At 36.5% G+C, this 14,286-nt stretch overlaps 1 protein-coding gene across 2 annotated transcripts in view; it reads right to left on the bottom strand.

Annotated features, from left to right (window-relative positions):
* The window catches only part of ugp2b (UDP-glucose pyrophosphorylase 2b), a 35,859-nt gene that overhangs the window by 8,300 nt on the left and 13,273 nt on the right, over window positions 1-14,286 (bottom strand). For both annotated transcript variants that reach the window (XM_030156082.1, XM_030156081.1), the window contains exons 4-6: window positions 9,024-9,209; window positions 4,966-5,099; window positions 544-841 (exon numbers count right to left, since the gene is read on the bottom strand). In XM_030156082.1, coding sequence (XP_030011942.1) covers window positions 544-841; window positions 4,966-5,099; window positions 9,024-9,209 — 618 coding nt within the window. The remainder of the gene's footprint in view (window positions 1-543; window positions 842-4,965; window positions 5,100-9,023; window positions 9,210-14,286) is intronic.

Below are 14,286 nucleotides of genomic sequence, written 5' to 3'. Positions count from 1 at the left end.
AGGAGGATCTACCTTGCCCCATTTCCTTGTAATTGCTTTCTTGCCAGCTATGAGTAATATTTTAACCAAATACCTATCAAATGCATGTACATTTTCCTTCATGTGATTAAAATGACAAAGATAAAGTATCATGCAATTCATAGGGATGTCATATGCCAATAGCGCTTTCATGTTTATATATATATTTTCCCAAAACAAAGACCATTTATGACATTTCCAAAATACATGCGAGTTGTCTGCTTCAATTACTCTGCATTCTCGCCACTATGGTAATTTTGTATTCAAATATTTACTTTTAACCTTAGATGTGATAAAAAAAAACGTATTAAATTCTTCCAAATTATTCCCTTCATATCTGTGAATTAGTGGATGTCCAATGTATTCTCCACATATCTTGCCAATCATCATCTGACATGTTTCTATTAAACTACCACTTTTCTTCTATGTATTTAGTTGAATGTTTATTTAGCATCAATTGTTAAATCTGCTTCTTGACTACAATTAACACAACATAGACAGAAACACGCTCCTACTTCCTCATACCTTGACATCTGCACGTGTCTTGTCTGTCACCTCCATGACGAACTCGCAGCGCTTCCCATTGGGCTGGCTCACCAGGTGGTGCAGGATGTGGAGGTCCACGGTGGCTCCCAGGTTGTCGATATTTGAGACAAAGATGTACTCTTTGCCCTGAGCGATGAGCTGGTCTAACAGGCCTGAATTGTAGAAACTGGCATAGATGTCGCCGTGACCTGGAGGGTACCAGCCATCTGTGTTCTGCCCATTCATGTTCAGGTTGCTGGCCACTGGGAGGAGGGACTCTTTGTTGATGCGAGGGTACCTGACCAGAGGAAAAACAAACAACAATAACTAACACTGCAGGACGTTACTCTACACTTTTCACATGTAATCACTGCTTGCAATTTAAGTCTTTAAACACATACATTCAGATAAAAGTGCAATTTATATGAGATAATACACAGTGAAATAAACTTGACAAGGTCTTAAATTGCCCTGAGGTGAATTTATTTCACCATAACAACCAGCTGATTGTACATTATCCTGCTTATTACATGGTTAATTAGTGAATTACTTAACAGTATTAGCATAAACAGTCTGTTATACAGAAATAAAAGACTGCTGATGCTGTCACTGATCAGATTAGAGAATTCAATGAAGTGTGATGAAAAAATATATTCATTTAAGTTCAGTTTAATTTTTCATAAAACCTGAGTGCTGGTTTGCAGTTCAATATCTTAAAAGATGAGTTTTCTAAATCTTTAAATGTTTAGAATCATGCAAAGAGAAACTTTGTGATACATCTGTGGTGGGATTTCCTCATGAACTGCATTTTCCCAGTCTGTGTTTGTTGAAAAGACAAGCAGGATTTTTTCAAAAGCATGAAAACACTTCTTCATCCAACTGTGGAGGCAAATAAGTAAGAGGCACAAAGAGAAAACACAACATGCTAGAATGTGTTTGTTTTACATTTTGGATAGAGCTGTGGAAATTTTACATCAGAGAAACATGCCACATTAATTTCTTCTTCTTCATAACAGTGAGAGGCTTCAAAAAACAGTCTTATGAAGTGCACTTTTAAGTTTTTCCAAGAAGGCAAATGCGGCAAAAAGCCAAACAGCCCAAACCATCATCAGTGTGTGCATGACCCTGATCAAAGGGGCACCAAAACGGATCCATGTCAGGTTGACTTAACAAATGTCACTGAGTGGGAGCTCACGACTACCGGTCAGGTGAGAGGAGCTGTAGATTCATGGAGGCCTTCTTAGGGAAGAATTCATTCAGGCGGACACTTTGGGGAAGATCTTTCACATGAATAGTTTTGATGTGTTCACGGTCTGGAAAAAGTTCAAGTCACTTCTGACCAAGTGAGAACAATTTGTTCCATCATTGATTTAATATCGCTGCATCAGAAGAGACAGATGTTCTACTAAAACAACAGAATGAAAGGATGACACTTCTGTTTTTTCACATTTTTAAAATTAGTTAATATAATAATTTTATAGAGGACTTGAACCGAGGGCAAAGAGAGTAGAGAATGAGATGCAACGGATATCGCCCTTGTTGGGAATTGGACTGGGAACATTGTGACTTTGATTTTTGTAGTGAGTTTTTAATCCTAAACATTTGTTTTAGCTCAACCAATGTAAGTAAAAGATAAAAACTCATTAAACATTATTCTAAATCAGTGCATACATCTATGAACATGTCTCAGAGGACATTGTTGCAGGACACCTTACTAATAACTGTAACTCAGTAATACCAGAAGGGAAATAAAGTAAAATCTACATCAGTAAAGCATTCATTAGAATACTCTTTTGTATTTTATTTTGGGCTTTCCTTCTTGTCTCATTAGTTGATAGTGTATCCTTCCTCCTTTAGAACGTAGGAGAAAGTGGTTTAAACAAACATGATTTCTTGACACACTGTTATGACTATCAGACACAGAATGTGAATGTATTTACTGATTGCTTTGGCAGGTCAGCAGAAGTTCTCACAGTGTGGTTAATTATGATAATTGGGGAGTTTTGTGAATTGCCTAATGAATAAAAAATGTTTTTTGTCGATACTGTAGTCTTATTCTTGTACATGGGACATTGGGACATGTGGTGGACATACATAAATGTCTACCAACAGCCTAGGCCTACAAACTGTACATTATGTATGCAGCCAAGAATTTATCTGAATTATTTAAAAGCCACTAGTTTATTTATTCTCAGACACTAAAAATCAAAGAATTTGTGTCTTTGCAAGTTGACTATATCCTCCTGAGACCCAGCAATGCAGTTTTGTCCTTTGTAGGTGACAAAAGTTTCACAGTTTTACTAAAAAAAAAAATGCTGTCAGGGACATTCCATAAATAAATACAGGGTGGGGAAGCAAAATTTACAATATTTTGAGGAAGGGATTGAAAGACAGTGTATGACCAATTAGTTATTCTATGTGTCCTCCTTCTTTCTCAATAACTGCCTTCACACGCTTCCTGAAACTTGCGCAAGTGTTCCTCAAATATTCGGGTGAAAACTTCTCCCATTCTTCTTTAATAGTATCTTCCAGACTTTCTCGTAATAGTTTTGCTCATAGTCATTCTCTTCTTTACATTATAAACAGTCTTTATGGACACTCCAACTATTTTTGAAATCTCCTTTGGTGTGATGAGTGCATTCAGCAAATCATACACTCTTTGACGTTTGCTTTCCTGATTACTCATATGGGCAAAAGTTTCTGAAAAGGTATGGATAATAGTGTTAGGTATGATTATGACATCAATATATGTTTGGTTTCAAAACAATTGATGTAGTGCCTGCTGAGAAAAAACAACTAAATGTTCAGTGTAAATTTTGCTTCCCCACCCTGTAAATAAATAAATAAATAAATAAATGTCATTTTAAAAATATATCTGAAAAAAGCTGTTGCATTTTGCAGTTTCCAATCAACACAATTGTTTAATGTAAAAAAGCTAAAATTTTCACTTTCCTGGGTCTCAGGAGGACATATGAAAGTTACTGTACATACCACACCATATATGTACTGTAAATATGTTTTTATATAGGTTAGAAAGTTGTACACACATTCTATAACTTTAGTAAGGGATATAGGGAACATTATGGTTTAACCTGAATCATGCATGACATTAAATACTGTTCATAACAGTCTCCTCCAGTGTTGAGTGATAAACAGTGTTCTCACCATCTTGATATGAAAATTCACAAGAAATACATCACAAATGAAAGCCTGAAATAAGGTAAGAAAACAGTTTTCACATGTGCCAAGAAATCATACTCTGTATTGACAATATATGATCGATCAGATAAAGCAATAGATTAAGGCTAGACGAGAAAATAATCTCAACAATGACAACTTCTAAGCATTTTTACATCGTTCAGATCAATCGACAGTCTTATGATTAAAGAAACACGTCACCCATAAACACCCACACGCCCGGATATTATTGTGATGAGTAGCTTTCACGAAAAACAGGTATGCTTTGTACTCAGGATGGGCATTTTAATTGCATTTTAAAATCATGTCAACTTATGATGCTTAGTCATCATAAATATATGTCCTTCACCCAAACTAAAAAAAAAATGACAATTTAAAAAAACTAAACAAAAACAGGCAAACCAAGGACTGGGTATACAGTACACATTATATTCAGCCTTTTTCAGACTTTACTAAACATCAGCAGCTAAAAACATAAATCTTCTTTCACCCTCAACCAAAATAAAAACTAGTTGACTTAAAAAAAATAACTTGGCCAAACTTAACATTTTGATGAATTGACTGATCTATAATTCATGCTCAAAAAAAAAAAAAAAGGAAATTTCTTTTATTTCATTTAGATGAAGAGCCCAACATCTGCCATTACACTAGAGAAACAATAATATAGCATGTTGGAATTAGATCTAGCTGTGTAATGGGGTAGAGCAAGTTCCACTCAACTGACAAACTGGAGTCACCAAGACATTAAATATGAATGTTTTCCTCCGCAACATGACATGAAGTTTTTCTGTTACCGAGTACTGAATCAGAAGCTTTACACTGTGGACAATTGCACACTGGCCACTCATACACAGAATATGGAAGCTTTATTAATAATGTGACAAATGACAGTGAGTTCTGTCAGTATATTTGGATCCAGTCGAGTGTAAGTGTAAAGTCACAGTGTCAGGTAAAGTTTGGCATATCTGTAGCCCTTTAGTACTTCCCAAGTGTTCTTTCTGTCGTGGGTCTTGTGTGAAACCTCAGGCTCCCTTCATTATCAGCTTATACAACATTTGCTTGCCAGGAGGGTGTTAATTATTTCCTGTTCAGTTGATGGCATTTAGCTGCCCATCTTGTCAAGACTGATTTACTCTGATGGTGTGTGGGACTCCTACAATCACAACCTCTTGTCACCGGGCCCAGTGAATATTCCCACTGCTTGTTATCAACTGGTCCTCTCACCTGCTCTGGTTAAAGGTGTGTATCTTGACTCGGTGATGCGTGTACTTCTGCAGGATTTTCTTTGTGTCTTCATCTGTGTTGAAGGAGTTCATAAGGACGAGGGGCACGTCTGTGTTGTAAGTCTTGTTCAGGTGCTAAAAGAAAAACGCCACATTTATTTAAGATTTACTCAAATCTTGTTAATCCAGAGAAGAGCAACCACTTCTCATTCACATTCACATACTGTAGAAGAGATGTTCAACTGCACTAAGTGAGGGGAGAACAAGGGTAGATGTTAAACTGCTAAATGAAGTCTGTGCAAAGTTCAACATGTTCTCACATTCATCTAATGAAGGGAATTACACTTATCTGTGTTGACCAAAAATGTGGATCTAAGTGGAGGACTTCTCTGCAAGATTTAGTCACAAGATTCAGTTGTAATCTAACAGGAAGCAGGAAACATCTACTTCCCGACAGATAAGTTTTGGAAATTAACTATGATTTGTTTTTTTAAAGAATTCAGTTTGAGGAGAGTATGCCACTTTAACCACTTGAAGCAGCAGTAATAAAATTCCAGGTATTGTATGATGTCCTATGACATGATTGACAGGGGGAGGGAACACTGACAATGCCTCTGTAATTTGATGCTCACATTCAGTGCCAAAGAAGCCACCACATCGGCTAAAAGACATGGGTGTAACTGTTTTAAGTTTCCATAGAACACCTTCAGTAGAACTGAAAGTTCAACTAAAGTTGCAGAAGTCTCCTCTGACCCACATATGCTCTATATATTGAGAGGTTTGACAAAACAGAACGGAGAACAAACACCACAATAAAACCTTCAAAAAAACTGAAAACGTCAACAGCTTCTATAGTTCTGGAACTAAACAGTTGCAACACTCCAACAGTCACTCAGGTGAAAATAATAAATCTCTGGCTACTGGGTGATCCATTTCCCATAAAGTGTGTCTATAGTTGAGTCAGTCTCCGAGCCCAGGAGGTAAATATGTGGCCTGCGGTGGCTGAGGGGCGTTCTCACACAGGAGACATGGTTAAAGGGGTGGGGGTGGGAGTGGGGTTGACATGTATGAGATCCATTTTCTCTTTTCTAAATAGACCGATTGAGTCGAGAGGTAATCTGACCAGACCTGTGCAGAAAATGGAGAGCTGTGGCTTGGACACAGGGTGCAGTGTGCTGAGACAAGTATCCCATGAGGCTGTTATGAAACACACAGCTATACTACGCAGCCATACACTCCCCGTATAAGCTCAAACTTTGTCTCATTGATGGTGTAACCTCTCATGAATCAATAGTCAGTTTTCCATTCAAATGTGTCATATATTTGGCCACATTTGCACAAAGTCTGCAAAAGAAAAGGTACATTTATGCGCTTTATTATTTTTTGTTGTCATTTTCTTTATTATTTTGCTAATTGTTTGTTTATTAATGCTTATTTTGTGTTGCACACTCCGTCTTTCACAATATTATATCAAAATGAACAAATAAGTTAAATCTTCACTCTTACATATCTTACCTTTACCGTTTAAAGAGATGTGAAAATGCTATGATATGTGGATTCACTTCTGTAAGGGCAGTTTGACATTAAATTTCTACCCTGAACCACCGAATAAATAGCTGTTGTGTGTGACGCAACTTGTTACCTGAGCTGTAAACTGAGGAGCTGAGAGATGCATTTTAATTTCATCCATATTATTAAAAAAACTAAAGTTGACTATTATTTTGCCCTGTGAACCACTGTTAGACATCTGATCATCTAATTCTCATGCTCTGTTGGTTCAAACTCATCTTTCATTGCAGTTTCCCATTTAATACAACATTTAAGTTTATTTCTTGTACTAAAGCTGTACCCTCCTCACCGGCCCAAACATGCCTATACATCATCATTTACTAATTGAATCTATTTCTATTGCATTTCTCTACTTTTTACCAATACGACTATCATCTCTCTTAGAGGTAGAAACTGTTTTGGAATATTTTGAAATTTCTGACAGGGTTTTTGAAAATTAAATATGCATAGAAATGTACTGAGTGTTTACAGAATTTTAACTTTCTTTGTCTTACTCGTAACATTACAAGGATGAATGATTTTTGACAGCAGGCACCCTGAAGACTCTACACTTAACTGACATTTTATGCAGACCTGCGGTAATTGCTTTTCTTCAAGGCTGCAGAGTTATGTGATGCTGTTATTGCCTTTCATTTATTTGACACATTAAGTTGAACACAAATGAGGTCTAATCCGGGATAAATGAATCGAGGGATTAGTTTTATTTCATAAGGGGGAGTTAAATTCATATGGGTTTTCTTTAATTTGTGTGTCACATCTTGATGTATGATCTTGCACAAATAACTACTGCATCTCTCACCTTTCTGCACACACACTCTCACACACCCTTCTCCTCCAGCACACTGCCTCCTCTGTTTGCCAGCCAATCTCTGAGACCTGCACGCCTGCACACCAACAGATCCTCTTTCACTACAACTCCCTCCAGATATTACAGAGAAGACCTTCAGCTCCTTTTTAAAAATGCATGTCTCTTCCTGGGCACCGCAGAGACATGAAGTAATGAAAGCTTGTATGTAGAGGTAAAAAAAAAAAAAAAAGACAGCAAATATCAACAAACCGTGGCAGATGTTCACGGAATACACGCATCTTCATTTATCAAATGAAAAGCCACAATGTCTTAGGGCTACAGAAAATGCATTATTAAGCGCATGTATGTGCCTCTGGGATCACACTTTGTTTCTTTTTACCATGTGTAAAGATATCCTCAAGTTAGCTTTGTGTGTCCACACCTGCTGTATCTCAGAAAAGGCACAGTCCGGCTAAATTCACTATCATTCTCAAACAAGATAATGTTTGAATTTATAAATCCAAACAAGAGTTATCAAGATCAGGCCTTTTTATTATTTATTCAGGGGAAATAGCCAATAGTATTTGTCAACAGATGCAATAAATTGTGCAGAAAAACCACCTCTAAAACCTATCTAGTTGCATTTCTTGATTATAATATGCAACCTTAAGAATAAAAAGACAAGGCAACCACTTACAATCTCGTCTTGAGGTCTAGGACTGGGACAAAATATCAATACAGGAATATGTCTTATCACTACCTTCTGCAACACATTATCAATGAACTGGTGCCAAATATTGATACTTTTATTAAAACATGCAAGGACTCTGAAAAGAGTTGCCCGTCAGTTTGACTTTCAAGGAAGTAGGGCTCTGGTAGAAGTTTACATGAACATCAAAGGTGCAGTCTGTAGCTGTGTTTCCATAAGACGTCAAGCAAAGTTGAAGGTAACATTTAAAAGTTGCATAAAGTGAAAATGCAAATTATGACGGTTTCCATAAACTGGTGAGGCTGCATTCAGGCGACATTATACATAACTTTGAAAAACAGAACAGACAGAGGAGAATATTCTATTGTTTTCCTTCTAAAATTGCTTTGATGTGGAAAGATGCAGCAAACAGCTGAAGTAAGGTGATGAACTGAGTTGAATACACCAGAACTTATTTGAAAATGGTGTTTCCATTTCCTCTAGGCATACTTACTCCTTTGTGAAAAACATCAAAAACCACCTTGAGCACACAAACATTTTCGCAACATTTCTGAAGGTTGTTTTTTTAAATTTTGCTGATTTAATATGCATTTTCCTGTCCAAAATGTCAAACTGTGTATTAAATATGTTAATGTAAGGTGTGTTAAAGAAGCCTTAAGACTTTTTTGTACATTGTTTAATATCAGTTACCAAATTCTCAGCAAGTGACACATTTACATAACATAGTAAAAAATACATAAAAAATTAGAGCAAATAAATACTTAATCTCTACTTTTATGGTATTTTTTTCTTCATCAATCACTCAGACAATGTACATGACTGTCTTTTAATGCACCCAATAACACAGAATCTTTGTATTGTGACACAGTTACTTTCATAGGCAACATATTGTGATGGGTTTGTGTGCAATTCCTAAGTAAAACCCATGACCTGCAATGTCCCTGTATGGGAAACTATCTGTGCTATTGAAGTGAGGTAGTGATGAGTGCTGTACCTCTATCTGCTGCACAGTGAGGTCCAGGAATGTGTTCTCATTGCGGACACTGATCAGGCTCTTGGGGCCCTTACATCCCATACTGGTGCCCAGGCCTCCGTTCAGCTTCACTACCACCAATTTGTTCAGGCTGTTGGCCACGTTGTCTGGAAGACCTCGAGCTGCGATCTTATCATACGGCTGGATCTGAAGGAGAGGAACAAAGACAGCCAGAGTGTCAAAGAATATCCACAAAAACATGTTTTTACCAGTCATTTAAATGATCATGACTTTAATGCATAGACAGTGTTTCCACTCTACACTTTCAGATCAGTTTTGAACTAACAGCTCTTGCAGTAACATGTTCTGTTGAAATGTAGTACGTAATAGTTGTCTGAGTAAAAGCAGAACAAAGGATGTAAAAGCATTACTTGTGGGGGCTTATTTCTGGGAACTCTTTCAAACAGTAAAAGGAGCTGAATTTATGGGGTTAGTCTCTACATTTATATTTACCATCTGAAAGTGCTTTTTGTAACAAAAAAAACAGACATTGCTAAATACCTAAGAACACAAAGACAGATGTAAAAAAAAACAACTATGTGGTGCCTTTTTGTGGGCGTCTGGTGAAGATAATAGTAATTAACTTTAAGCTTAATGAACAACACAGCCATGTTCAAATGCAGTCAATTCTCCAGCAGTAAAATGCACTGTAAATGAATGTGAGCACTGGAAAATAGTGTGCGGATGAGAGTATTAACAAGAAAAAAAAAATACTGTACAGAGTTTAATTAAAAGTCTCAATGTTCAATGAAAGAAAGATCCTTGTGGCAGAGGGACCTTAATACTTATAAATTGAGACTTGTATTTTCATAAACATTTTCAATTTTCCATAAAAATTTAAACAGAATACAAAGCTGTTTAGAGATGTACAACCACACATCCTCTAAAACAGTGGTTCTTAACCTGGGTTCGGTGAGTGAATCTTAGGGGTTCGGCGGAGGTCAAGACACACACTCGCCTCATTAGTCGGGTGTGTGTGTCGGGCTAGATCTGTGTATGTAAACAAACGGCTTCGGAGACTCTTTCTATGATTGACATCCAATATACGTGGTGTATTGTTGTTGCTTATAGCACTACAACACAATCCGGAAGTGTTTATAATCTCTTCCACTCGTCTGACGATGAATTATTTGAGTATTTTCCACATCGTTGTTATGACTTTTGCTACTTCCTGGTAACCACGGAGGCAGCCATGTGTAGCATTTGTTTACATTTTTCGGTCACCACACTGGTCAGTTACAATCATGCAACGACTGACGCACCGTCGCGGATGGAGAAATTGTATTACGCTAAAGCCGTCAGTCACGCTGATTTGCAGTAAATATTCATTATTATTGTAGCCTGATGGAAATTAGGTGATGGGTGTGTGTTAAAATGTTAAAAATGATAAATAGCATAAATACAATAAGTTCTTTATTGGAATACATAAGGTTAAAAATTAAAACCATTTCAGTGTGGTATTATTAAAAAAGGTCATGTCTTTGTGAAAAGGTATGTAATTTGTTGTGAGTTCATGCACTGTATTGATTTTGTTCTTTAAAACACAGTGATGTTAATGCACAGTTCATTTTGTGCACCAGTAAAACATATACCTGTGTCTTGAATTTGAAAAAAATCATATTTTATTTTTTAATAAAGAAGGGTTCGGTGAATGCGCATATGAAAGTGGTGGGGTTCAGTACCTCCAACAAGGTTAAGAACCACTGCTCTAAAATAAGTGTAATGAAAACCCACACCGCTGTATACGGCTGCAACTAACAATTATTTCCTTTAACATGTAAACTGTAAATTTTCTCAATTAATTAAATAATTGTTAAATCTACAAAATGTCAGCAAATTGTGAAAAATGCTGATGAGCATTTTTCCAAATCTCACAATAACATCCTCACATGACTTGTTCAGTCCAAACATATTCAGTTTAGTTTCACAGAGGATTAAAGAAACTAGAAAAAGTTCATATTCAAAAAGCTGGACTCACAGTTTTTTACTGTTCATAAAAATTCAACTGATAAACAGATAAATTTAAGGGCCAACTAACTGATAAATTATGCTACTTTTATATCCGTTCCCAATGAAATTTTCTCTATAACTTACCTTTAAGGGATTTATTGCCATTTATTTATAATATTATCCTCTGCATTTTGTATTTCATCAGTATAAATCATGTATTTTCCTATATTTAATTTACTGATCATGAAGATATTCATAAAAGCACAGATTAAAATTGAAGGTTATTGTATCAAAAACAGAAAAAACTACAGAAAATGTGACTTTTTCAGTAAAAAATATCATTAACTGAACATAAACCAAGCAATTCCATCCACTCTCATGGATCAAACTCCATGGGTTTTACGGGTGAATCAATATTGTAGAAGGTGACAATGTTTCCACGTTCACTACGGAGCCTCTGAACATCCAAATGGGTCATATCTGATGACCATGAAAAGATGACAAACTGCATTTTACACCAATTATTTACATGTATTGATAGGATTAGTGGATAAACAGGTATTAAACAGTTTAGATCAGTGGATGGTTTAGGTCGGTGATGGATATTTGGGTCTTTATGGGTTGTTTCCTTTATCCTATACAAAATAAAGAGGGACAAATAATAGAGGAGACATTTCTTTTTTTGCTGAGTTTTTACTCTCATTCAGCTTGAATGAAAAAATGCAAAGAATGAGGAAAGGCACCCGGGCATACCTAACATTAACCAGATGTTACAGCAGACTTTCATTATTAGCAGGTGTGTCTGTGTTTAAAGCTTGTGTGTGATTTGATCTCCATGTTAATGATCGCCTATCAGTGATTTTGGGACAGTGTATGTATGTACTGTATGAGGAAATAAAAAAAAAAAAAAAGGCCTGGGGTTTTCCTGTTTTTTTTTTCCTGCTGCGATCACTGAGTTACTAAACAGCAGCTCTGAACCAAGCGGTGACGGCAGAGACACGGCAGGCCTCCTGATGGAAACAGACGGCCTCTGGTGTTTATCTCTCCCCTCACCCTCATTTCACCCCCACATGGAGGATGAGGTTACAAACTCAACAAACAGCCTCAACACAACTGCATTTCAGGCTCTGTCCTTCACATAAAAAGGAAATTGTCATCCTTGAGTTATAAAGTCTTCCTGGTTGAAAGTTGTACAAAGTGTTAAATGACCTGTGAGGGCAGGAGATAGCAGACGACTAAAATAAAGCACTGAAATATATAAGATCCGGAGTGGGAAAGATGCCAGTATTTGCAGAGATGATGGTGAAGTGTGTTTTTCAGCTGTGAGCCCCATCCAACCCCTGTACCCCCAGAGGGAAACATCTCCCACACCCACAGGGTAATTTTCCTTTCTGGAGAGCACAAATTGATACCCTTTTTTTCCCTTCCTCTGTAATTGTTTGTGTGTAATGTTCATTCACCAGTAATTCCAGCGAAGTTAACACAACACTCAAGAAAACAAAGAAAATAAAACAATGAGATAGCCTGTTAACCCTCAAGGCCCCAAATAGCCACTGGTGAGCACCAGATTTTCAGCTTTTTTGGACGTTCAGGGACTCTGTAGTGAGTTGTCAGCTTCTAAAATGCTCACTATTAAAACCTATGTATTTTGAAAAATGGCAGTGTTTGTAGATGCTTATTTTTATGCTCAGTTAGTGACATATTTTGCTGAAAAAGTCACTGTTTCCCCATTTAAATTTTTTTTCTGAGGTATTATGAACATCTGCACGGTAGATGGTAGAAGTACATCAGTAAATTGAATATGTGAAAAAACCCAATTTCACTGACAAATGCAAAACGGAGGAGATAATAGTATAATAATCACTTTGGAATGGTTAGATGTAGAGAAAACTTCCTCTAGAAGTTGCCACACAAAATAGTTCTAGGTTTTTAAGAGTTAGCACCACTTAATTTAATGAATAAATAACATACATAAAACACACTTTTCAAAATGGCTGGGTAATGTATAGATACAGATGTTGAGAAATTTATATGTATTCAGTTCATCAACATATGTAATAAAATAAATCTGTATTCAAGATAATATAAGATGATGTGGAAATGGCAGTAAAATGGGCAGGAATGTTCATGCATATTCATAACTATTGTGAATTAGTTTGTGATGGTGCCATTTTTCCAACATGGGTCCTGGAAAATCAGGGTCTTACAGAATCAGTTCCAGAGATACAAGACTCAAAAACACACAAACCTAGGCAGGCACTGGAATCATTTACTTTCCAATAAGTACAAAAGACTCTGTCATACTAAGGTGGCTGCTGCTATGCTGTTTGTTGTATGTGGTGTGAGATATGCAATTACTGTCACTGCTGACATTGTAAAGACTGGCTTAAGTGGCTGAGAGTGAATATACTCATACAAACAAAATATACACTTCTTTTCCTGAGGGATTATTGAGAATATTTGCCTTGAGCACAATCACCAGCCTTAAGAATACATTTATGGGGAGAAAAACAGAGAATAACAATTGGTTCCAGGCACAACAAACCCCGCCCCTCGCACATATTGTAGCTTATTTTGGCATTGATCCAGCTGATGTCATCATGTCTATGTGTGTGCTGATGTCAGCATATCAATTGCCTCTATATATGCTAAGTTTGGAGTAAATTGAAACAAAATTTATGTTTTTATAAACATATGAAATTTTTCTCATTTGAAGTAAATTGGAGGAAAAAAAGATTTTAAAAATTCCTAAAATCTTGAAACTTTGACCTACTTTTTCCAGCCTGTAATGACATCTATTCTGGGGCATTGGCAATCTATAAACCCAATTTGGTATGAACTCAATCAAAAGTTTGCTGCCACAGACATTTGAAATTTCACCCGTTATAAGTAAAATGGGAAAAAAAAAAAGAATTTAAAAATTCATAAAAAATTGGAACTTTGACCTAGTGTTCCTAAAATGTAATCAGATCTATTGTGGGTCACTGGCAATCTATAAACCCAATTTGGTATGAATTCACCTCATAGTTTTGCTGATAGTGTTACCAAACAAACAAACTGAACCGAAAACAATACCCCTTGCCTCCCCTTTAGGGGTGGGGGGTGGGGGGGTGAAAATGCTTATTCACTTTTGACAAGACAATGAATTCAATAAATGAAATGTTAGAAGCAGTCTCTGACACTGAAACTTCCTTAAAACATTCATATTGACTCTAGAATTCAGAATTAGACAAAAACAACTCTGGCAATTTTCATGAAACTTGGCTTAAGGATA

The sequence above is a fragment of the Sphaeramia orbicularis genome, chromosome 15 (genome assembly GCF_902148855.1).
Source record: "Sphaeramia orbicularis chromosome 15, fSphaOr1.1, whole genome shotgun sequence".
Classification (NCBI taxonomy): Eukaryota; Metazoa; Chordata; class Actinopteri; order Kurtiformes; family Apogonidae; genus Sphaeramia; species Sphaeramia orbicularis.
The sequence above is the reverse complement of the archived record's forward strand: the minus strand, read 5'-3'. Positions and strand labels throughout refer to the sequence as shown.